This window comes from Oreochromis niloticus, linkage group LG4 (assembly GCF_001858045.2).
Source record: "Oreochromis niloticus isolate F11D_XX linkage group LG4, O_niloticus_UMD_NMBU, whole genome shotgun sequence".
Classification (NCBI taxonomy): domain Eukaryota; kingdom Metazoa; phylum Chordata; class Actinopteri; order Cichliformes; family Cichlidae; genus Oreochromis; species Oreochromis niloticus.
The window spans coordinates 29,719,940-29,746,598 of record NC_031969.2 but is presented as its reverse complement, the minus strand read 5'-3'; the positions used below and the strand labels follow the sequence as shown (position 1 = coordinate 29,746,598).

At 39.5% G+C, this 26,659-nt stretch overlaps 1 protein-coding gene across 2 annotated transcripts in view; it reads left to right on the top strand.

Moving 5' to 3' along the window:
* mybpc2a (myosin binding protein Ca) overlaps positions 1–26,659 on the top strand; it is a 67,772-nt gene that overhangs the window by 3,194 nt on the left and 37,919 nt on the right. The window contains exons 2-6 of one of the 2 annotated variants that reach the window (XM_019357679.2): positions 14,585–14,620; positions 14,787–14,795; positions 14,954–14,974; positions 25,397–25,480; positions 25,612–25,760. In XM_019357679.2, coding sequence (XP_019213224.1) covers positions 14,585–14,620; positions 14,787–14,795; positions 14,954–14,974; positions 25,397–25,480; positions 25,612–25,760 — 299 coding nt within the window. The remainder of the gene's footprint in view (positions 1–14,584; positions 14,621–14,786; positions 14,796–14,953; positions 14,975–25,396; positions 25,481–25,611; positions 25,761–26,659) is intronic. The other variant, XM_005469002.4, reaches the window with a different exon arrangement.

The window sequence follows — 26,659 nt, the reverse complement described above, 5'->3', positions numbered from 1 at the left end:
CAAGTGGTCATGGAGCCACAGTTTCTGCAACTTCTGGCTTCATTTATCAGTCGGGGGGTTGCCGCTTAGCTAGCCTGAGAGTGGGCTGGCTGTGTTTTTTGAGGGTCTAGTCTTTATTTTTAGTATATCTCGTGGGACCAGCCTAAAACATGTTTGTACAACTTTCTGTGACTAATGAGCATAAATAGATGACAAAAAAACTCCAAAATGATTAATAAATTTTAGTTTGTTTCATTTTTTTTTTTTTTTTGATTATCGAGCCACTGCACTGCTGCAGGCTTGTCCTCCATTGAGACTTCATGTCACTTTTTTGAACCATTAAATTGTTTTCCAGTTACTTATTTTGTTTGAAAATGCAGAAATTTTATCTGATTTCAGAGAGAGAGGATATCCTTAGTATGGTCACACGGCTCTGGCTGTGAGGACAGAAGCCCAAACCACCAGCTGTTCAAATCTTACATTTACAAGTAGTATCCACTCAGAAAAAAGGTGGCTTAAAGAGCAGAAAATGGCTTTTTTCACACGGGTGGATGAAGTGAGAGGCTACACCAAGGCCAGGTATAAGATAAATACGGATCAATTTGAACTCTGAATCATGCTACTCCAGCAGAGTCCAAGAATAAAACTGCTTTCTCCAAAGGATGAATTAAGATGTGCAACTGAATTCTTTTGATCTAAACAAGGATCTGTCTTAGTTACAGCTGGACCAATCATATATCTGTGTGTAAAACTGGTGCCAGAGCCTGTCTTCTTGTTTTTACAGTTGTTTAGCAGAAGGTTAAACTTCCTGTATTCCCATGTCTATTATGTCACGCTCCCGCTCTTCAGCCCCCAAAACCACGCGTCTCACAACGGGTCGAGTGTAGCATTACTTCATACCGAGGCTATCATCAAGTTCCCACAGGTATGCGCCTGCTGCTTGATGGATTACAGACAGATGCAGAGTCAAGCAACTGTGCCACGAGGTCCTACAAAAAGAGTGTGAAAAGTTAACTGATCCCCTGAAATATCATTAACAAAGCCTCTCAGAGCCCAAGCAGTCTGATGCGCAGTGGATGCACACCCAGAAATGTATTCTTTTTCTGAAAGCTTCCTCTTTGATCAGAGAGAGGCCTTAGCCTATTTGGAGCACAGGCTGGTGTTGATGTGAGCTGCAAGACAAAAGGAAATAAATGGAAAGCTGAAGTGGATGACAGCTTAATATGGTATTTAAAGCTGCCTTTGTTTACAGATTCCTCATGTCTAAATTAGAATTGCATTTAGCAATTGTTTTCTTATGTTGAGAGCGCTTTGTTCACACAATGAGAATTCATTGAAATTGTCAGGAAAGTTTACAGCACTGCTATAAAATCTAATCTTCAGTTTCACACCCATTTTTCAAACCGATTACCAAATCCTTCCCTTTCTGCACTCTCGTTCTTCCATAAATCTTCATCCTCACGTGTGGCAAGGAGCGAGGAGGAAGCGAGGGGAGAGAGACATGACTGGTGGAATCCAAACAAGTCATAATTCTTATCATCATCATTAAAAGTCAGTATTATATACAACCATCCAGTCTCTTGTGTTCCCTCCAAGCTTGTGCGTCTAATCCCTCGGTCCTTGGCGGCGACAGGCTTAATGCAGGATCATTGCAGAATGCGTACAAACGGAATAACACGGTAATGTCAGCACCGTCGGAGCTTTATCAACTTCTCTCAGTGGGAGAAACATTATTAGTGACCTTTTTCTTTATAGTAAAGTCTCTATAGAGCACAGAGCTTGCTTTTGAGATCAAGATGAAATACTGAAAAGAATGGGAAGAAAGTATATCATTTCATCCTTTCTGCTGTAATAAATCAACACATAAATCACACACAGGTTCTCTAAAGGGATGACAGCACAACAATCTCGGGACCAAATCTCTCATCAAAGCACAGATTGAGGAAGGTTTGTTGTTGTACACAGTGTAAGGCTACAACTAATACCACCGCTTTCCTCGATCCATTGATTAGCTGTCTAAGGTGACGCCTTCAAATTGCTTGTTTTGTCCCACTTGCACTCAGTTTACTATCACCGAAGAACATTTGAGAGGCTATTGGCAGCAAATGTTAAAGTTAATGCAGAGATTATCGCATATATTTTCAGATTGCTCAACCAAGCTTTGTTCAGATTATAGATTTTATGTAAACTGTGACCTTCTTAAAAGAGAAGAGCAATAATGATTAAAATGGTTCAAACCTAGACACAGTCTGGAGGAGCATACGTTCAACCATTTTCTTCTAAATCTTCTTCAAAGCACCTTTCACAACTTTTAAAGGTTCATAAGAAAAAAAATCCCTTAAAATATTAAATATTGTTTTTTTTTTTTCCCTCCAACAAGCTAAAACTAAGCAGCCGAAAACAAAAAGTAGGTCATCCAGATTTGCAAAGACCGCTCCTGTTTATTTCCTGGTTGTATCAGTGCAGTTAAAACTGCGAGTTCCTATTTACCAGGCAGAACAACTCCCTTCCTGAGGCTTTCATTTTACAGATGAGTGGAAACAACAGAATGACATTTGATCAATACAGATTTTTTGAGTTTCAAAGTAACATTTTTTCTTATATTTGCAGTTATTTTGGTCAACAGTTCAGAAAAAAAGAAGAAAAAGATCAATAAAATCTTCATAACTGCATGTTTTTTATTTTAAATCTGTGTCAAAAATTGATTTCATGGAAAGCTGCTCTGTGATGTGCAGTTATTATTTTTGATTCTGACAATCACTCGAATTACTGGAACATCTGCTCTTTGATGTTTCACACCATCCATTACTACCTGCATGTCAAGCAACTATTTAATTGCTACTCAGGATTTATCCATTTACCTTCTCCTCCTACATAGAGTGACAGTCTATTCAGTACATGATGCAGCTGTAAAGATCATCAAGACTGTCACATTAACTTGGCAAATGATTGAGTGATCGGGAGGGCAGAGGCTTAAGCGTACCCAGATTCTGTTGACAGCTTCGCTCTCCATCCTCATCATAAAATGGTGAAACTGCATCAGTCACGCTCTGCTCCCAGTGTGGATGCCAGCCAAGTGCCAATAATACCATTGATACTCATAAACAGAGTCTGTTTATAAATAGACTGCTTTAATATTAATCTTCTTTTTATTTCTCCCCTGCCAATACACTGCATTTATATATATATGTGTATCTGAATATTGTGGAAATACAAAAATACTTTCGGTCACACCGTCATGCGATTTAAGGAAAGTGTAGCAACAGCAGCAGCTTGGCCACATGTGATTACTGCGTATAATAATGGAGTGAGTTGCTTTTATATTGGGATTAAGGTGCTTTACAGGCATTGAGGGATTCCCTGTTGAATAGCGTTCAAAAAATGCGTAAGAATTGGAGAGGATTGGACTTTCAGTTACTGAAAACATCACTCAGTCAGAAGCAGAGCTGCTCCCAGAGCAGAAGCAGGCTGACTGGTTGAGTTAAATCTGACTAATTCAAAAAGAACAGTCTCAGCTCTGAGGTTCATGATTAAATTACTTCCTGAATCACATTTATTTATTAAACTGTTAAAAATGTATGGCTAAATTCCACTTTTTGGGGTCAGCTTACAAAGAAATGTAAAGCGTTATGAAATGCGGGTCCTACACTTCTCTTTTTCCATCCATTGGCAAGTCAAACCCCACATACCCACATCTCTCCTTAAGGAAACGTAGCCCTCTGGCGTGACGTTTATTCAGTACACCCCTTGATTCAGTAGCTTGTAAAACCAACTTTACCATCAAAAACTTGAAAGAAATGTTTTCGGTATGAGGAATTGTGGAGGAATTTTGGCCTGTTCTTCTTTAAAACATTGCTTTAGTTCACAGAAGTTTGCAGGCATTCATTTATGCACAGCTCTCTTAAGGTTCCCCCAACTTAATGAGTTCATGTTTGACGAATGACTGCAAGGTGCCCAGGTCCTGTGGCTCAAAACAAGCCTTCCACCTCTGTCCTTGACAGCTGGTATGAAGTGTTTGTACTGATATGCTGTGTCGGTGCTGTACATCTAAACTTTGCTCTCATCTATCCAAAGGAGATTTTAAGTCTTCTGGTGTGTTTAGATGCAACTTTGCAAACTTAAGCTGTGCTATTATTGTCTTTTTTTCGGGAGAGGACGGTTTCTATTGGCTCCCCCTTTAAACGAGCCATACTTGTTCAGACCTGTAATGTCTCAGGTGTAGCTCTTGGGTTTTTTGAAGTTTCTCTAACGCTTGAATGGTCTCATTTTGGGGTTAGTTTGATGGGACGTTCACTCCTAGGATGATTGTGGTAGTGTATCAACACACACTTCATGTGTCTCCAGACCAACAAAGCACCAAAACTTCTGCCTCTGGAGGTGCTCACACTAGCTTCTAATCTGTTGATCATCTGTCTCTGACTAGCAGCACCTGGCTGCTGCTTACTCCTACTTACTTGCTTAATCGTGTGGAAGCAGTAAAGGTGTAATTAGTTTTTGTTTTTTTTGTTTTTTTTACAAGAAACCATAAAGTCCTGAAAAAAACTTCCTTTTTCACTTGACTGTATTTGGGATGCACTGAGTTTCTCTGTCTTTATTTACATACATTTGAGGTCTATGCTGTTCAAATTAGGGGTTTCCAAAACCAAAACACCAAAACAAATGTTTTAATTTTGTTGTTGGTGACCTAAAATAGAGACGGATTCATGAAATTATGTTTTGATTATGTTTCAGTGTGATATGAATGTAATCCATATTTTCAGAAAAGCAATCATTGGTTTGAAGTTAAAATCTGACATCAGACAGGCGATGTGAGGCGTTTGTCCAGCTGAGGGTTTGCACAGTCACAGTAGCAGAGCAATTGTCAATACTCTGTCACAGTACTGTGTAGTGGCATGCCCATTAAGCACACAATGCTAGTAAGTGGACTGACCTGTATCATTCAAAAGTTCCCTTGTGGGCATGTACCAAAATCCCCTCACGCCTTTTCCTCTGTTTCCGTTAAGCTGAATTTTTTTTTTTTTACACAATTCTAAGATCATAAAGTTGATTCTGTGCCTTTGTGGGAAATAATCTTAATCAATAGGTTATCTTAGATAGAATTATTTTATTCCATATAAGCACAGACACACATATGAGACAGTTTGATGTTGTGCAGCCCGTTAGGAGGCACAGATGTTATTTTTCTTGCATGATTAAGATCCGCACTCTTTGGGGTTTTCTCTTCGGTCTGATTTCCTGAATCACCATCTGCTGACAAATGAACTTTTGGCATCTTAAAGAAATATTATGTCTCATGAATGACACAAGTACTACAAATGTGTAACAGGAGAAAGATCCTGTTTTTAAGCCCTGGTCTTCTTGCTATTTTGCTTCTGGAGCAAGTCTGACTCCAAAAAGTAAAAAAGTACTCGTCGGATCTGTTGCATAAATGCAAACAGACACACACAGCAACATGAGCTTATAGTTTCACCTGACACACTTATCCAAAGTGCAGGGATATAACAGGGATGCTGTGCAAAATGGTGCCAGGATGCATTAACAAAGTATGAGAAGCAGGACTGTGTTACCACCAATTGGCATTATACTCAGCTGGAGAGGAGGCCACACTAGCCCCAGTTTCTAGTTAACATGTCTGCTGGTGCAATAGCTTACCGTTATAGACACGCTTAATGTATTCAGTGGTACTCCAACATCAAGCTTCAGCAGAAACAAAACCGTGTAATGGGTGCTTTTTTGAGCTGCAGTAGCATCGGATATATCAGTCACCGAGTTTAAAGGAGACAGCTGTTCAGTATCTAGCATCAAAACACACATTCTTATGAGGAATCTATGCCCTTTTTGGCTTTGTTCAGTGATGAGAAAGATTTCAAGATTCAAATGTTTGTCTTGGCCTGACTCCTTTGGCTTAACTGCCTGAATAAGCAGGAGGCGCACGCAGCAAAGGAAGGCAGGGAAATGTCAAGAGAGATTAACGAAGCACATTCCACAGAGGTTACCCTTCAAAAGCAAAATGGGAGGAGAGAGCGCGAGAGGCGGACGGAGCGAGAGAGAGAGAGAGCGTAAAAGAGTGAGAGAGACTGTCGAGGATCAGCGCAGAATTAATCTACTTATTGTTTTCAGATTTATGAAGAGAAACTAATATTTTTTAAGGCTAATTGCGATACGGCCCAGAAAACTCATAAGTTGCTGGTTCTTATTGTATTTTCTAACGCGTATGATTTGTAATGATTATAACATTACAGAGGAAATAGTAATATAAGTGATCCCTGGAATATAAATGTTTTTTAAACTGTCTCCAGTGCAGCGTGTTTCACTGGCGCTACAGAGAACACAAGCACTAAGCCGAGTGTTTTCTTTAGTGCCGAGCAGATCAATACCTAAAGTTTGAACTCGACCATGACAAAGTCTTGTCTTGAGGTCAGTGTCAATAGGATTGATTAGAAAAAAAGAAAGAAGCTCTAGCTTGCAGTAGCTTTATTCTGTATAAATGCTTTTCTTAGGCACGTGCAAAGGCCTCACCTCATTGGGTAAAAGAAGTGGCAGATTTATTATTTTTGTAATTGATTCATCTTGGTTTTACTCCGTGTATGATCAAAAACACACACACCTCCATGGCTGAATACGATCACTGTAGTCAAAATAAGATTGATATTTCCTTGTAGTAATTTATATTTGATGGCGTGTCTCTGCTCTGGGGGAACTTCTCTGGCCTCAAAGACCACAAATATGACAGTGACAAAGTTAGATACAACATGACAAAAAGAGATGAGCTAGAGGTGAACTCCAAAGCTGCTTGCAAGTATACAGCAGCCATGGGAAGGCTAAAGTAGCTGAAATAGGCTGGAATTTATAAGACTTGCCAATTGGATACACAAATGGGCATTAACTAATTCTTCTTGAATTGGGTCATTAGAGCATAGATTTGGTTTGCCAGCCCAAATGGTGCTGATTTGGTTCAATCTCACTGCTCTTTCAGGGACTTGTACCTGCATGTAAAAAAAGCAGAGCTAACAAAGTGATCCTGGGCTTTTATTTGCTGGCAAAAAAAATGTTATTACCTCTGGTTAAGGGAACTTGTTTCAGGATGTAAAAACACTGATGTCAGATTTTGCAGCCATCACAGACACATGCACACAATGTCCTTTGGCATTGATGACTTACACATTGGCCACAGCAACACTGCGTGACAAAAGAAAGACTTTTGAAGAACTACAGAGCCCGAGGAAGGAGGTTGGAGGGGTGGTGATGGAGTAAGTCACAAGTTACCTTTAGTTTGTGTGCTGCACCTTAATTTGTTTGTTTTCTCTCACTCAATTTCTTCTTTTTCACATGCTTTTTACTTTTGGCTAAGAGTTAAGCACCAGTACCGACTTGAATAGGTTTAGGAAAATATTGTGGTTTGGATTAAAACGCATCCCTTCATCGCATTAGCTGTGAAAGCTGAAGAATGACGCTCAACCAGTTGTGCTCAAATGTGAGGCAAACCAGGTTTTCTCAGTGGTAATATGTCAGGAGTTTGGTAGTAAAAGGACTTTCTATTATTGTGACATCAAGGCAGCTGTGCCAAAGGACACACTGATCTTACAAAACAGCAATATTTGCAGGCTGGTGGAAGAAAATGTGCAAGAGCTATATCTAATTTATAACTGGTTCAAAAACCAAATAAGAACATTAAACTGCTTTAAAGTGAACGAAGATGAGTGAAATATTTAAAACATATTTTATATGGATTATTACATGCTATGTGGTGAAAGATTATATTCTAAGCACTCTGAAAACTCAGGTATGCATACATCTTTTAGTATCTGTGGTCAGATAGAAAATCCCCTACCCAGGCACTCAGCTTAAAAATCCCCCCTATGTCTTGACTTCAGTTTTATGACTTAATCAGTTTTTAGCCACAGTCATGAGGTGTTAAAGTCCTCGAGACGTTAAAATGATATAAGTGATAAGCTTTTGGTCTATAATTATGGATGCACTGTGCATCAAGTGATGAGTGTATTTAAAGAAAGTATTGGCAGTGGCAGGGTCAGCGAAAACTGAGTAAATCCTCTTTCAACACGCATCTCACATGGTATTTGTTAAATATAAACCATGTAGCCTATATCTCATCTCCTCCACCGAAGAACCCAATCCGTGAGCTGCTTGACCCCAGTTGGTCTGGCTCATTGTTCTTCTCTCTCCCAGTTCTAGTTTCTGCCTCTCTGCTCAGCCCTTTACTTCAGAGGAGAGTGGAATCAGATTAAAGTAGGACAAAGAATTGGTGGGACAGAAAAGTGCTGAGAGTGAGGATTTGCATTAAGTGAAAAGTAAGATGGAATGGAGACCGCAAGAGACATTATCCATTTAACAGATACCTGGAAGACAGGGAAGCAGACGGCTGTTGAGTGAAATTATCTAGGCCAGAGAGGACCGTCGATGAAGCGTGGATGGTAATGAGAGCGCAGATGGATCCTCGCAGACAGAGCCTTCGTCAGCCGTGCATTACCTTCAGCATTAGCAGGGAGGGTTCAAGGGTTACAGTGATCCTGGTTGTGACTTTGCGGCTTGCTCACAGCTTTCTCAGAGCTGGACAGAGAGACCTGCAGTAGAAGTGCTACTGGCGTGGGCTGAAGGAGAAACGGGTCACTTATGGATAATTAGAAAAGGATAAAATCGTTCTTTAAAAGCTGCAATAGGCAAGATCTTTTTTTAAATAAAATACACCCATCTTATCAGCTTCTATCACAAAGTGGAGCTACAATAGAGAACTACGTCACTAACCTTGACTAACTGAGATGCTGTAGATTTCCTCTTTCTGCACATTTCAAATATGAGTGTTTTGTGGGAAAGTGAAGCTTTTTTTTTTGAGTACATTTCACATAAAATTTAGCTTCAGGGACAGATTGTAGGTGTGTCATAGGATTTACTTCTTGGACGTCTTGAACCTGATGAAAAACATCTAGATTATCACTGATATGCCTTGAATGCCCTGGATCTGAATGAGCCATGTTATATCACTTGAATTTGCAATAATGCTACAGAAATCTAGAGAACGTTCCTCCTGCTGAATTCTGCTCTTTCAGCCTATCACACCACTGTTTACTCCGTTTACTCACCTGATATGGTCTGAGAAGTCTTGCCAATGCCCAGAGTTCTCCACTGTGGGCTAGATTTTCTAATGCCTGAAAAAAAAAACATACTCAGAGGTTATTATAGATATTTATGTCCAGTGATGCCAAAAATATGTTGCCTAGCTCAGCTTTAACGTGTAATCAAATAATGTTGCAGCTGGTAAATGTGGTGCCAATTTCAACTGAGTTACACAGTTATGGGTAGCTTAATCTGTAGGCCTAATAATATGTCATCTGAAAGGTCATTACAGCAAAGCCTTAAACACCAGAGCTTTCATGTGTTTCCCAGCTTGATTTTGGATGTCGTGTTCGCTATTCCCTGTCGTCAGCAGGCCTGATTTCTTTTTGAGCTTGGCATCAGAAACCCCCCCAAAAACAAAAATAAAATGAAATAAAAACAGAAAATGGATGCTGGGTAGTTTTCTAGAAAGTGAGCATCAGCTCTTCCAGACTGGGCTGCTGCTCGTGGAAATGTTTTATTTGCTTGAGAGTTATGTTAAAAAGTATTTTTACATACTATTATAAGATTCTGACTTTCAAAGCCAGACTAAGTTCTAATGTTTATTTTTATTTGTATTGTTTTAATATATTTTAGTGTTTTTTTTAATCTTGTTTTTTAAAGCTGTACAGCACTTTGGTCATCTGTTTTTATTTTAAAGCTGCTCATAAATAAAGTCACTTGACTCAGAGCATCAAATCATTTCCACAGTATGTTATAATGTTTCATATATAAAAACCCAGCAAAGTGAAAATTAGTTAATTTTCATAAAAATCTACTGGAGAAATAATATTTACCTGCTCAGGGTTGTATTTTATTATGCTGTGTATGTAAATGGATTTAGTTATCTTTCACTCCTTGAAACATGTCAAGAAATATCAGATAACCATGAAAGAATCTGCTGAATTTCCAATTTTTTAATCATTATAAAAAGTATTTTGTCTTTTATTTTGACTTATGGCAGAAAAGAAAAGAAGAGAAAAGACAAGAAAAAAAAAAGCTCGGTGATTTAATGTTAGCTAATGCTCTATCTTGGTTTTCCAACACACTAAAGTAAGATGGTGTACATTGCAAACCTGCTCAGTATCAGCTCTTTGGCATCAGTGTGAGTATTTTATGCCTCCGGGGGTGTGCCAAAAATAATTCACTTACTTATCCAAAGGATTGCCGAGGTACGCACGCGAATTACTTGGCTCTCTGAATGAATAGATCGGCTTGTCGAGTGGGAGACCCGTCTGGTAGAGCGATAAGAAAGAGATCCTGCTGGCCTCTTAGCACTCAGAGCTTCTCATTTTCAACATATTAACAAATGAGTACAAATGCGGCCGGCCTCATAAACAGCAGAGAAGGAGAATTGTGTTGAGAGAAAGATTGTCTCGCCGCTGTTTGATATTTCACTCTTTGGAAACAGAAGCACTCTGTGTGTCTTTTACACTTCACATGCTGTCTGTTTTTTCACCTTTATTGCCACTTGCAGCTGCAAGTGTAAAATGTCCCTTGTACATCTTTAAATATTTTCTCTGTGCTGCATTTTTGATGCTGGGTAATAATTTGCATTTTTTTTCTCCCCTCTATCATCATCTGCATAAAATGTTTCACCTGGGATACACAGAAAAAATCTAAAGCACTTGCTGATACTGCCCTCATGATGCAAACTACCTAAATGGGAAAAAAATAACCAATCCAGAGCAGTGAAAAGCTTATAAATTAGATGTGAAAGGGTGATCCTGATAATGTATAAAATCCCTGCGTAATCATGCAGAGAGGAGGTGGCAGTGACCTTGAGGGCTAAAAATTCTTTTGTGAAACTCAATTTACTGCACAATGAACGTTGCTGGGTGTAGTGGAGGAAACTGCGCAGAGACTGGTGAGTGTGTCACTGTCTTGCTTGTTTGTGGTGAGACAGCACGCAGCTACAGGGTAAAAAGATCTTACACCGTACATTTGTTTTAAAAAGCCTGTGCTGTTTTGTCATCGTATTTTCAAGTTATGATGTAAGGGGGAAAAAAAAGGCTGTCAGTTGGGATGCAAATTAGCAAGTCTAATCTCCTCTCTAATGTGTCTCTAGTCTATCACGTGACCAAAATGTTTGTTTTATTCATCTGTTGTTTAGGATGCCTCCCATTAATGCCTGCAACTGCAGATTTAGCTTTAACCGCAGTGACAGTTTTAATCTGAGCTGTGAAGGTTGTTTAAGATGTCACACCACATATAACATTTCAAGACAGTCAAACCAGAGTCTCTGAGCATCAATATCTTTCTCTCATATCTTGACACCAGTGAACCAAAACTCTCATTCACTCTCATATTGCTGTGCTGCTGCTCCGCTGACACTGAATGAAGCTCCGACTGAGATTTCACACGATGACAGCTGAAACTTTTACATCTAAGAAAGCTGTACAGAAAAAATAGAAAGCTATAGAACTGCTTTTAGTCAGGAAATGCTCTTTCACTATCAAACAATGCAAGGAAAATGTACTCACACTCGGCTTTCCTTCCTGGGTTTTATTAATGTGCAATTACAGGTGTACAATATAGTCTTTTATTACAATTCTATTCATCCAACTCAGGGTTGCATGGGGGCTGGAGAGGCAGGGTACAACCTGGACAGTAATGTGTTTCAGAGCCAAACACACACCATGCATGCTTACACTTACACCTATTGCCAATTTAGAAACATCAATTCATCTAACATGCATGCCATTGGACTGCTGGAGAAAGGCAAAGTACCCACAGGGAAGATATGTCTGTGAAGGTTCTCAGTCATCCAGGTCATCGTAGTCTAAGGAGCTTGGAAAGAAAAGCGTCTGGACTTCTTTAAGTTGCTTGAAGACGTCTTTGAGCAACTTAAAGAAGTCCAGACGCTTTTCTTTCCAAGCTCCTTAGACTACCCACAGGGAACACGATGAAAATGTGCAAACACCACACAGAAAGGCACCAGCTGGCCTGTGGAGTCAAACCCAGGACATTCTTACTGTGAGAAGGAAGTGCTAACCATGACACTATTGTAGAAAACTGGGAAAACTGTAGAAATTCTTCTTTGAAAGGCTTAGTAAGAGGTAGTTGCACATTTGAGACCCCAGACATGAGCTCTGAGTAGGTACTGTTTGTTGTACCTTGCAATAAACTGCTATAAAAATTTGCTGTCTATTCATTTAGTTTTACATTTTCTGTAGACTGTTGGGTTATGATTGCTTCAGTAACTCTTGCCTCGTTTAGCACGTCAAGTTCCCACCTCAGTAACCTCCATAGCATTTTGCTACAATCAAAACCCTGTAAAACATATCAAAATGGAGCTACATCATTGCTCAGTCCTTTCTATCAAAAAGACAATAAAAAAATCATAAAAATGCTTCACCCCGCTTCATTTTCTGTTGCAAATTTGGGGTCCAGTTCATTCTTGTTAACACTGCCTATGAAACTGGAAATCAGCGACTGAGAGTTCCCCTTTATTGATTATTTCTTTTAAAATTCTCTGATGGCAATAGTTGCATAACTGTGCTGTGCAAGTTATGATGGAGTTACACGAATATGCATAGATGGTAACTTGTCCTGATTGAGTAAACAGTGTAATAAATTGTTTATTGAGGTGATAATAGAAACAGTAAAAGAACAGCTGAACAGTGTAAAGATTATATTCAACGCAGATTTTTTGAGAATAAAGAATGTTATTGTAGATTACAGTAGTCAGATTGTAAAATAACAGTTTACTGCTGGCAAATCAGCTGCTGGTATTTCACTATAATTTAACAGGGAAATTTCTCTCACTTTACTTTCATGTTATTCTGTGGGGTTTAAAACCATTTATGAACAGTCTTTCATATGAAATTTTCCTCTGAGAGGCTGTGATATTTCCTTCAGTAAAGTGAGACACCAGCGGGACTCCTGTGCATAGCGCACACTTTCTGAGTTCCAGCAGTCTTTGGCAAAACGGTTATATTATTAATCACACATATCTGAAATCAGCACGGGGCTGTTTCCATGGTGATTTTGTGACATTTATTTAACGCCCCAGTTGTCTCTCAGGGTGAGAATTGTTTCTCAAAAACAAAACCTCCTCCCGTCTTTGGTTATGTCATGTTGAGTCAAAGATTAAATCCTGCCAGCAAACACACTGACATCAAGGTAACATCCCTGAAAAACAGAGGACCAGACGAGCACCTAATAAAGCAAAATTCAGTGACCGACTTTCCCTCTGATTTAGAGGGGGAGAGAGGTGGGAAAGATGGTTCAGCAGGAGCCTAAAGAAAGTTTTAACTGCCTGCTGTGCCACAGATCCTCTCAAGGATTGAAGTGCTGAGAGAGGCATTAATAGATTGCTACATGAAAAACAAACCTTATCCAAAATAGAAGTGTTGCCTCCCCTTCAGTTTGCCACACATGGTATGCCAGCCTTGATCACAACCAGAGTGCCAAGGCTGAGCCTTGATATCTTAGACCCACTGTTAAGTAGGCTCATGGGACGCTCTGCCATTCCAGTTGTGGCTTCTCGTTGGTGGTTCGGAGAGATGATAGCTGTCAAGATGATGTCCTTATTCATTTCTGTGGCTCAGCCCTTTAATAAACTTTGCTGTCTCAACTGTACCTCCCTGCCACAGTGAAACCTTCTTAACATTTAAACAGGGGCCCTAATGAGGACGCGGACCTGCAGAATTATTTAAATGGATGGTTAAGATGTGAATGCTGCCAAAGCTGAATTATTACTGTGCTACTGTGTGCTTTAGTTTGTCTGGCAGACAGAAATTCATACCTAATCTGCCATCTCATTAAACACCCTAGAGCTTCTAAAGTAACCTAGATCTGCGATCCTGGAACTTTGATGTACTTATCCTATCAAAAGCATTTTTGTCTTGCGGCTGCCCCTTTCAGACTTTTTTTAAGCCCAATTATTCCTCATGATCTCTGACAAAATTGCTTATATTTATCTCAAGCTCACTGTTTCTGTAAACTGTGGCTCATTTGAATCATGCAGTATTCCCTCGCTGAAATCCAATATTCTGTCTTTTGCCAGCGGCAAACCCTACAGAAACCAAGAAGAGGTTCACAAAGCAGGGTTGCCGGAGTGTAGTTTCCCTGTGCGGGTACATGTGAATGTGTGTTTATGTTGTTAAAATGAAACTGTTTATTTTAAAGTGTATTTCATGTGCAGTGTGGTGTATTTATGAATGTGTCTGATCGCTGCTAGTAAAAAAAGAGTGTGTCTCTGCAGAGTGGTTCCCAAAACTTATCTGAAAGCATCTGTGTTGATGGTGTACAGCTGAATGTAAGAAACAGAATGATGTTTTGCATTTTAGATAAATATAGCGATAAACAAGCAGCCCTCGGTTATATTAGTTATTGTCTCGTGAGGATTCGGATTACAGGATGTGGCTCTTTAAACATTTTACCGAGTCTCAGCTCTGAATTACTATCCAAACGCTGTGCTCCTAGTGTTGTATGATATGAAATAATGAGGACGTGCAAATTAATTTTCATAATTGTTGTTTAATTGCAGCAGCCGAGGGTGTTAAGGATGCAGCAGCCCCTGCTGGTAAGAGCCTTCATGACATCTAAACTGGGCCCACTAGCTGTGCTCCAGATATCCAATTTATTTTTTGAGTAATGCATACAGTAGCCACCCACTTGAAGCAGAACATGCACTGAAAACAAATATTTAAAGAAACGCTTCTAATATCATTTTTTTCTCTCATTTACAGATAACAAGGGTAAGAAACCTGCATTCAGTGTTGGTTTGTCTCTGTGTCACGCAGACTGTCTGTAGATCATCCTCATCCTCATCTTTCTCATCCTTTTCATCATCGCTGTCAGCTTCATCGCCTTCATCTTCATCATCAAAATAATGTCTTTCCTTCCACTCATTCAGAGATGTCAGGAGAGGAGGAGGGTAAGGTTTAAAGATGAACCCGAACAAACACAGAAGCAGTGAACTTCTGTGGTGATGGGGCTGAGTGTGGAGGTGCATGATCACACACTTGCACACATGCACTTAAGCAGTTCAGAATTCCTCAGTATTCACTTGTTAAAATCTGGAGCAGTGAAGAAGGTGTTTAATTCACGGGTAAGCGTCACACCGTGTATACACGAGCGGGTCTATGTATATGATATTTTTGGCTTTATTTAAATCTGTGATTACATGCAATGGATGCAGATGAATATTTGCCTTTTAGCTACATTTATATAATTTACTGGAGCAATATAGCATTCCTAAATTAAATCTTATTCGTGTAGGGAACAGCCGAGGACTTCAACCAATTTTAAATCAGTTAGAAAAAGATAAGTTGGCACCTTATCAGCACACTATTTATCCTGATATTAGTTTATTTATTTAATTAAAAAGTAGGTTTTATGTCTGGTTTTTTGCTTGCAGCTTCTACATGTGTATCTATGGTTAGCTGATATACAAAAATTGATTGTGACAAAATCAAACATGGAAGACAAATCGCCCCTTTTGGTTTTTCCAGAGAGGACATATCCAGAGAGGAAAACATTAAATTTAGTACTAATTGCTGGAGGTAAATTGTAATACAATTAAAGGCAATTCTTGCCTATTTCCTCATGTTTTAAATAGCATCAGTGCTACTACTACTACTGTACTACCAATGCTGATAATAAAGATATGAATAATTTAGAAAGTAAATGTGTTCGGCAGAGCCACTGCAGAAGTCTGAACTGATGCTCTCTGTGCTGCTAAATAAAACTATGGCTGTGAGTAGGACTAAACCATTTACACCCGTGTCATGAAAACAGAAATGATTTTAATCAACTTCCACATTAACATCACTTGTTAATCCAAATGTCCAAAAATCTGTTGAGGTTTTACTGTTTTCATGAAGATGAAGGTGCACTAAAATGACCACTATAAAACAGACATAATACATGTTTTACTAATGGTTAACAATGTAAGAAAACAGAATGGAGATTCTCAACCTGTTAACGTCCATCTTTTATATGGAAGGAAGCTTTTATATTTACATTTTAACATTTTCTCATTCAATATGACTTTTAACTGGAATATTGAACCGTAAACTGTTGAAGTGTCAGTTAACAGTTAATTATTACATGTAATAATGAATTATTCTGAAAATCAGCTAAAGCTCATTTTCCTGTGAATTTCCCCTTTTCGAAACTACAAACTGAAATAGTTAATATTTATTTATAATTCAGGAGTAGTATACCTGGAATATAACCAGCACCTCTAGCGATTTCTGAAATGCCCGATGATGGGTTCACATCAATAATATGAATTATTATTACTAATTATTGTTGTTGTTATTGTTTAGGTTATGCTATCACTGACCCTTTAGTGTTTTCCAGCCTTCTCTATAATGTAAGATGCTACTTTGTATTTGTGAGAAAGAAAACTGAGATTTATTTTCTTCTTTCGCTGATTTTTCCTCTTATTTCCATCAGGGACATCTGTAAGGAAGATAATTATTTCTATCTGCAAAAAATGTATGTTCAGCAATATATAGCTTTGTTCTGGGACCTCCCCACCCTTCTATGTGCATATGTAATCAGCTCAAACTCAGAATTAGAGCAATTTAACTGGAAGTCGGGGGGCTAGGAGGCATTTAAAATATAGTAAACATATAACTAACTGGTGTTTACAGATATAATATGTTCATAGATTGTGGCTGGTGTGTTACCTGTAAATAAAAGGCATAGCCACTCATTGATTTATGAACTACCGTTATGAAACCTCAGACCTCAATCAAAAGTGATGAGAGATGTGTGTGACTGAAAAACAAGGCTTTATCTGCCTTTTTGATAGAATTAAATGTAATTTACAAAATAGGCATTGTGTTGTATTCACTAAGATGTGAAAGCAGCTTTAAGGCCGTAAAGTTATCAGGAAAGGGTTTACTGAAGTCACAGAAAACAAAGCTGAGTTATTGTTTTCCCCTATGGCCTGGAATTGTGATGCCATCCATTGGTTTTGCATTTTCACTCCTCAGTGTCAAGCTTTGGCCGGCACTATGATATAGAGTTAGTGTACTTGAATTTAAGGTTGATATGTTAGAAAATGTTGCTTCCATAAACTGTATGTGTACACTCAGATATCAGATATCAACTGTTTTGGCCACTTGCTCATCTCTGGAGCCAGCCTCCAGTGGCCATTAGAGGAACTGCAGTTTTTGCCACTTTCACCTTTCAAGGTTGCTCCTTGACTTTCCTATAGACTTCTGTATTAAAATTCTCTTTTAAACCAAATGAGTCACCTGGTCCTGGTCAAGGAGGCTAATGCTCTTCCACACTCTCTTCTCTTTCAGACCCAGAAAGTATAAAAAGCAATATTTTATACAGTCTATGTTTATGATTCCTTCTCAAGATGGTCTTTATTTATGTTTATGTAAATTTTCTTTAATTGTAGCTCATAAAAAGTCTTAAATAATAGGTTCCCAGAGAGTGAAGTACACTTTGTTGCACATTTATGTGAACAGTCTATTTGTGTAATATGTTCACCCTTTGAGTTCACCTCTCTGGATTGAATGTCAGTTCTTATTATGGGCCAACTGTAATAGAGGGCATGAGCAAGAAAGTTGGACACGTGGTTCTCTGCCCGTGTATGTGTGAGTGTGTGCAGTCAAGATGAATTATTACATAAACCTTCTGCAGCTCACCGGGAGTGATTAAATGTGTGCGTGCAGGTGCAATGATGAGGTAGAGCAGCGATTTCTACTCATACTAGAGCTCATTTATGCTTAGTCACAGTCTTTGAAGGGGTACATTGGCCAATATACAGTTAGAACCCAAATCAGACAATTCCAAGCAAACATGATTGAAAAAGCAAAAGCGACACTCAAAGCAAATGGCTGGCACAGCTTTAGTCTGTTCTTAACTCCATGACCTTTTGCTTAATATGCCATATGCCAGTGAACTTAGCTAATTTGTTTCTCAAATCCTTTCTGTTGTGCCCACCATGTTAGCGTTGGCTGCAGTTGGCAGAGCTAAAACGTTGGCTGTGATTTGAGAGTCCCGCTTTGGGAGAGAACATAAACACTGATGGAGGCGTGATGTTTTGCAATCTAAAGGGGAACTCTACCGATCTGATCTCTCTCCAGGTGTAGGACCGTCTGAATTTATATGTGAAAAAACAAAACAAAACAAATCTGATAAGCCTCTATTGTTGTTGTTGGTTTTTTTTTTCAATTTTAAAAATAAAAAAAACAAAAGTGCTGCAGAAAGTTCACCAGACCTTGAGACTGTAAGCTTGATGTTATATCTGTGATTTTAACAACATATGCATAGTGCATGTTAACAACTCCGCCCTTACATGTCATGTATGGAGATATTTAGCATTTCTGGGGGAATTAGACACCACAACTAAACTGGGAAACACAATTTTCAGACAATCTAAGGTTACCAAAGTCAGAAATATTGTACCCTCTTGGGTGGTAAAAGCCACAGTGTGTATTTGTTTATGAGAACTCATGTTTTTTTCCCATTATTTTAACATGGCAGAGAAGTTTAAATATGGCAGTACCCATTATCCAATGAGAAGACGCCAGTCAGTCTGTTGAGGTACTGCAAATTCGAATCATATTTTCTACTACTACAGGGAAAATTGCCTTTCCTTCTCGGCGCAGGGGCATCTGAAACGGCACCCCCAACTTTTCAACTCAATTTTGTGTCCAGCCTGATTTGGGTCTCTTGACTGCTACACCTACAGATCCACAATAACAGAAACTTCCTGAGCCATCCTTAGTTTGTTTGTCTTTAACTTATATTTGTAATCTGGCACACTGTTTACATCTGGAAGCCTCAGTCAGCATCTGTACAACATCTGGATTTTGCAACCAACAACCTACATGCCGCTTTAATCGTCCCTCAAGGCCTGCAACATCACAGCTTGAGTCAGTGGCGTTCATGAGGTATCAGTGCAGTTATTATTATGTTTTGGGGCCTGATAACTAAAATTTTCCGATTGTGTCCTTTTACACTATTATGTCACTTTCTGTGGCAGAAATGCAGCCGGCTGTAGAGGGTAAGCACTGTCCTGCAGCTAAATAGCTTTATAGGTGTGCTGACGTATGTGTGCGCTCATTTTGTCTTTACTCATCTGTAAAATTAAACACATTGATTTATCTCTACAATTATCACTATAACTCACAGAGGCACGGGCAGTTTATGAAGCCAAGCACTTTTCTGTCATACTGTGTTTATGTACAGCATGCATTTGCATGGAAAGCTTATAGTACATTATATCTGCATTACCACTTATTTAGTCCTGTTTATTTACAAAACCTGTGCTTATTCTTCATTAACAGATTTAGGTAAGTGCTTTGCTTTGTTGTTATATCTGTGTGTTTGTGTGTTTGTCTGAAGATACTGTGGTTGTCTGAGTGGATAGGCTTATGCATTGTCTTTAATCCGATCTTTGTTGAAGCATTTTCATTCTTTATACACACACACACACACACACACACACACACACACACACACACACACACACACACACACACACACACACACACACACCCCTCTGCAGTCTGATGAGACCTGTGCTGTGCTGTGAAGACTAATTTCCATGTACCAACTGTTTCTTTTCATTTAGCCAACAATGAGCCTAGGGATGGTAAGCAAAAGACTCCACACAATACATGCCAGCTTGCTTGTGCTTTCCGTGTTTGTGCTTGCTTTGTGTCAGCCACTTTTTGTGTTAGTGGACATGGGTATCAGATGAAAAACGCTTCCTCACTGAAGCCTGGGATTGCTCTGGTGTTGGCCATCTCAGTTAAAGTTTCAGGATTTTCACTCAGCAGACGGAGACGTTATGAAGATGCAGTTTTGTTGCAGACATATAGCCACGGTGATTTCTGGACACTGACTATAATAACGACGCTAATCATGACGAGAATAACTTTATTTATGGAGAAAACAAAAGTGACAAAGTGCCCCACAGCAGACAGATAAAGGAACCTAAATCAAAAGGAGGAAATCAATGCAAAGGCACAGCTTAAAAGCAATTCAAGTCACGGCAAATTCAACTGATAGACTGTCAGATGAAACATGTTGATGGTAAAATGAGTAAATAAATACAAATATAGCAGATAACAGAGAAGCTTCTGACAATGTCTTGTGAAAAAAGTCTTTCAAAAGGATTCAGAGTACTGTGGTTAGATTGCTTCCACCAAAGCATCCAAGCAAACGTTTGTTTTAAAAGTGAAATGATGAGATCTGATTTGTAATAAGTGATATATCCTGCCTGTATTTCTGCTGGATATATGTCATCTGTGTGTGTGACATAGCCTAATTATTACTAGTGCTGAAGAGTGTTATACTGCACTGATTACTGTTTACAGCCATAATGATTTTTCTGTTGTACATGTCTTTACATAATGAGGTCATCTAGTTTCATGATATTTTCATACACTTAATATATAATAATAACCGTGTACTGTACAATCAGGATTATAGTAGTATCCCATGTGTAGTACTTGACTTTATAGATCCACAAATCCCAACTGCTCTCTTATCTTTTCCTCCAAGTGTCAAATTTGGAAACCAAGTATCTGTTGATTCTTTAGTCAGTGTCAGTGCCCACCTGAAATTACACTGCAAACTGCATACTAGGCATTTCAGTAATTAAATTAACACAGTGAATGAAGTTTTCAATAACCAGTGAATTAAGTTGGTCAGAATATTCATTTAAATGGGTTTCACTTATCTTTTATGATCTGACACGAAACTATTATTAAAGGGAATCTAGTACTATATCTTTTTACCCTCTTTAATATATGTATATATTGTTACAGTAATGGATGCTTAAGTTTAACATGCACATTAGATATACCTAATGTGGGTATCTCAGACACACGGTGCCCACTGTGTCAAAAGAAGCCCCACCCACCTGCCGTATATACCTGTAATTTATGAGGTCAATCAGAAATAAGAGCAGCTTAAGGACATACAGTAAATGAACTGAGGGGAAAGACCAAGGCCCAGTATAAGACACAGTGGAGGGAATAATTATTTCCTGCTGAATTTTTAAATTTGCTCACTTCCAAAGAAATTAAAGTGAAATAAGTATTTTGATCCCCCCAAAAACATCACTTAGTACTTTGTGGAGAAATCTTTTGTCTTCTCACAGGGTTTCATCTCAGGAGGGATTTTGACTTACTCCTCTTTACAGTAACTGCTTCCTTTAGGTTTCCTGACTGCCACTTGGAAACTCAAAACCTCAGCTCCCTCTGCAGATTTTCTAAAGGACTGTGGGCTGGAGAGCTAATGTGCTTTGTTTTTAGCCACTCCTTTGTTACCTTCTTTTTAGCTCACTGCCTTGCAGTAAAAACCATACACAATGGATTTTCAGTGTTCTGGGAGGAAAGAAAGTTCTCATCCAAAATTCATCCATCTAGTCGTCTTTTAGCCTTAGCAAAAACACCCCCCACCAAACCATGTTTCCACCTCCGTGCTTGACTACGGGGATGGTGTTCTTTGGGTTATACTGAGCCTTTTTCTTCCTCACAACATGACGAGTTGATGCAGCAAGCTCAATTTTGGTTTCATCTGATCGCAGCACTTCCTCCCATACCTTCTCTGAATCATTTAAATGTTCACTGGCAAACTTAAGACAAGCCTGTACATGCACAATAATTATTTCTCCCACTGTAAATAATGCTTATTCTGAACAGTGACTCAAAAAACCCCCCAAAAAACTACTAAAATAGAGTCAAAGCATAAAAATATATAACTGCAAATGATCAAAATTAGACCCCTTTGAGGTCTGTATGAACAATAGACATGTAGGATTAGGGAAGAATTATGAGCATGGCTCAAGGAATCCAACCTGGATGTGTCAGTAAGAAACAGGAAATAAATAGTGGCTCTAAAATAATTCAATCTGATATTTTCTCTTGGTACGAGAAAATCACTATCAATAAGGCTTCTCCTCACTTTTGAGGGTTTAAAATCATTGGCAACGTTCTTCTTAAAGAACCAAATTACATAGTCATGTTTATCAACCACAACATTAAAAATATCTGCTTATAAGATGTCGGCCCTCCTCCTACAACCTAAATAGCTCTGACTTATTGGGGGGATAAACCACAACACCTCCAGGGTGTCCTGAAGTTTCAAATGATGGGAAGCTAACACCAGATCCACTGGGTCTTTTGAGTGGTTCGACTAGGACTTCAAGGATCAGGTCTTCTTCTTGAGTCTAATTGGGATGGAGGTTGTTGTTTTGAGGTTGGAGGTTAGGTCAAAATGTTGGCATTGTTGGTGTTGTGATCTTCAGTTATCAGCTATCTTTGGGGAATACTGCTGCTATCACCAGGGGCACTTGGTCTGAGGTGGGCTGTATATGTCAAAATAATATCCATGAATGCTAAGACCAAGGTTTTAAGGGGAGAATGTTGCAGTTGTAGTTTATTAAACTCTACAGAAAAGATTAGGAAATTATGAGGAAATAAGAACCCCATACATAATCCTTTACAAACAGTTAAAAAAAAATCTATAAGTTGTATTTTAGAGTCTAAAAGTAATGCATGGTTAAATAGTGTTGCTTGGCATAATTTAAAACTCCCAGTGCCAAAGTACGACAGTGTCTGGAGTCAATTTCATTTAGAAGCCCCATCCCAAACACAGCCAGTATCCAGTGCAACAGCGTAAGAGTGTAAACATTCAAAAGTGTCCCCTGAGTCCTATCCCAGAATCAGTTTTACCCACTTAGCATTCCAACGGAAACCTTTTAAATCACGCTGAACATCTGAACTTGGATCTGTCCTCAGGGGTACTTTTTGATTAAAAGATCAAATTAACTGAGCCCATAAAAGCAGAGAGAGGAAGAGGCGCCGACAGTATGGCTCTCTGAATTTATGGAGGCGCATGACCTTAACTGACTTGTGACCCTGGATCCATTCTCTCAGCAACTGGTCTCGTCCAATGGATGTCCAGTCAGGGTCCTGCTCACTCAATCTGATTGGTGATTCGATGTGCCTTTGGCTTATTGCTTGTGAATGAACCTTATTTTCTTGTTAAATCTGTAGGATGTCTGACTCAGAACTTGAAGGCAGTTTATGTAGATTGTGTACTGTACCTCAGAACAGTTGAAGTGATTTTAGAATGCTGTTTGTAGATTACAGCTCAGCATTCAACACCATCGTTCCCTCGAAGCTGGACAGGAAACTGCAGGATCTAGGACTGAGCAGCTCCCTCTGCAGCTGGATCCTTAACTTCCTGTCTGACAGACGCCAAGTGGTCAGACTGGGCAGCACCACCTCATCCCCCATCACACTGAACACTGGTGCTCCACAGGGGTGTGTACTGAGCCCTCTCCTGTACTCACTCTACACCTACGACTGCACGGCCACTAACAACTCCAACATCATTGTGAAGTTTGCGGACGACACTACAGTGGTGGGTCTTATCACCAACGGTGATGAGACAGCCTACAGGGAGGAGGTCAGCGCCCTGACCCACTGGTGTCAAGACAACCATCTCACCCTCAACGTCGCAAAGACAAAGGAGCTGATAGTGGACTTCCGGAGGTGCAGAGGAGTACACACCCCCATCACCATCAACGGCGCCGCTGTGGAGAGAGTGAGCAGCTTCCGCTTCCTTGGTGTACATCTGGCTGAGGATCTTACGTGGTCAGTACACATAAACAAGACAGTGAAGAAGGCGCAGCAGCGCCTCTTCTTTCTCAGGAGACTGAAAAGATTCGGCATGAGCCCCCACATCCTCAGGACCTTCTATCGCTGTGCCATTGAGAGCATCCTCACTGGATGCATCACCACCTGGTACGGCAACACCACCGCTTACAACCGCAAAGCTCTCCAGAGAGTAGTGCGGTGTGCTGAACGGATAATTGGAGGTGAGCTTCCCTCCCTCCAAGACATCTACAGGAAGCGGTGCCTGAGGAAAGCGGGGAGGATCATCAAGGACTCCAGTCACCCCAGCCATAAACTCTTCAGACTACTTCCATCAGGAAGGAGGTTCTGCAGCATCCGGTCCCGTACCAGCAGACTGAGAGACAGCTTTTTCCACCAGGCCATCAGACTGCTGAACACGTCATAGACACCTCACCCTCACTACTGGAACTTCAACATTATGCACTCCATACTGTACATTAATGCCACTGTTTTGCACATACCAACCTCTGTATATTTTATATATCTTATTTTATTGTTTACTCTATTTCATTTGTAAAACATGTATATACACACTCACACACACACACACACACACACACACACGTAGAAAAACATATTTAGTACACACATTCAGTAATGTATATACCTTTATATATGGTACATATATTTATTACTTTTTAGATTAACCATTTTTATATTTTGCTTGTTGCACGTTATTGTATTTTGCACAACTCTGTTGCTTGTGAAGCTTGCACACAAGAATTTCACTCGCATGTACTGTACCAGTGTACCTGCACATGTGACGTGACAATAAAGGTGATTTGATTTTTGATTTGAATAGTTGTTGAAAAAATAACTCATTAACAGTTGCACTTTTCTTTAAAAAAAAAAAGGAAAAAATGTTAATTAGACTCTGAGAAAGAAATCCATGTTCTTTTGAAGTGTGAGAGCACGCTGATTTAATGTGTGAGTGCTGTCACCTGAAGTCAAGGTGATCACTGGGCCAATTAACGCTTGTGTTTAATGGGACAACACAAATACTGTACAGACTGATGTGTTCCTCACTTTCTCTTTTTCCCCTTCCGATGCAGAGTTGCCTCCTGATGGTAAGAGAAATGAATATGTTAGCGTTTCTATAAAGCATATCAACTGACAAGCAAACACCTTACAAAGGTTACATCAATTTACTTGCAAAAGAAACAAGTGAGTAGATAAAAGAGCAGCTCATTTTTTATTGCCACGATAAGACTGTACAGCTTCAGCTTATGTTCTGTCGGGGTGGCAGATGATTGCAGAGAGTCAATAGTAATATGATGTCTTCAGGGGTGATCTGAGGAGTTTCTATATTCCCTGTGGGCCAGCCTGCTCCTTGGTCGCCTGTCATTTGTCAGAGGGTCCCAAATGGCTTATGCAGTGTAACAACAAAGGCATAATGCAAACAAGCTGCCTTGTGGAGAGACTGTTGCTCAGTTTCAGCACTAAATAACCGTGCAAAGACAGAATTTAGTGGGTTGAGGCTTTGTGTCCTTGAACTAAATTTCTGAATGTTCCCAAATGACTTTCAAATAGGCACTTAAGAAGATGATTTGGGGGTTTGCTTGGTCGCCTGGTTGCCTTTATTTATCTAAAATCTATGTGCTGTGCCCAGATAACATTTTCTTGTTTTAATTCATACTTTAGTTACTCTCTCCATTCCACTCCCATCACAGATCATCTTCCAGGGGAGGGTCCTCAGCTGTCTGAGCTGACTGGTCTGTTTGTGCTGAGGCCGGAGAGTGTTACAGCAACAAAAGGTCTGGCAAAAATGAGTGGCCATAAAAACTGAGTTATATCTGAAATGAGAGGAATGGCCACTTAGTGCTAAATTCCAGTTGTTACACACACAGTTTAATTAATTACTGCATTTAATCTTTGTGCTTGGCAGGCAAGGACATCACGTTTGTGGCTAAAGTGGACTCCTCAAACCTGATAAAGAGACCGGTCATGAAATGGCTGAAGGGGAAGTGGCTTGACCTGGGTAGCAAAGCTGGAAAGCACCTTCAGTTTAAAGAGTCTTATGACAGAAACACCAAGGTACACATTTATTCTCTCTGTTTTAAATATAACCTTTGTGAATGCATTAATAAAGAGACAGTAATATCAACAGGACCATAGCCTCATGAATATTATAGCAAATCTTTCAGTTGGCTGGCTGACCACTTTGTTGTAGACCAAAATATCTGAGTATGTTATGATATTTCGTGCAGCACTATGGACAGAAATATTGGGCTACGTAAACGTTACACCATGGAAACTCATGCCATGAGACTTCCATCGCACAGTTTTGGTACTGATATTAATGCCAGAGGAGATTTGGAACTTGGCTATTATTATTGAGTCAGCAGAGCCGTGTTGACTGTTACGTACTATGTGACTCATCATTTGGTGACCCTGCTCAGTAACTTTACACAGTCTGCCATTTAATGGCTGAGTTGCTGTGGTTCCTAAATGCTTCCACTTTGCAATAATACCACTTACAGCTCTCAGGGAATATGTAGGAGGGAAGAAATGTCTGGATCCAACTTCTTGCAATGGTGGCAGTTCAGTAAGCTAAACAGACAACGCATACTTTCACAAATGTTTCTAATGACATACTGCGTGGCTGTGTGTTTCATTTCATACACAACTGGGATTGAAAACATGTATATTAAAAAAATTAAAAAGAGGAGGTCGGGCAGACGGGGGGGAATAAAAGGATAGACTACAAACAGAAATGCAAAATGTATCTCCAACTGCTGCACCTGTAAGAGACAAAAACAAAACAACAAAAAACATACATACACTACCTGGAACACAAAAATGAGAAAAATACATACATATATATATATATATATATAAATGAACAATCTTCTTATAGTGTGTGGGAAAGAGAGAGTGTGTGAGTGTGTGTGTGGGCAGCGCCCGCTGTCCCCAAGACTGGACTGGATTGTGCA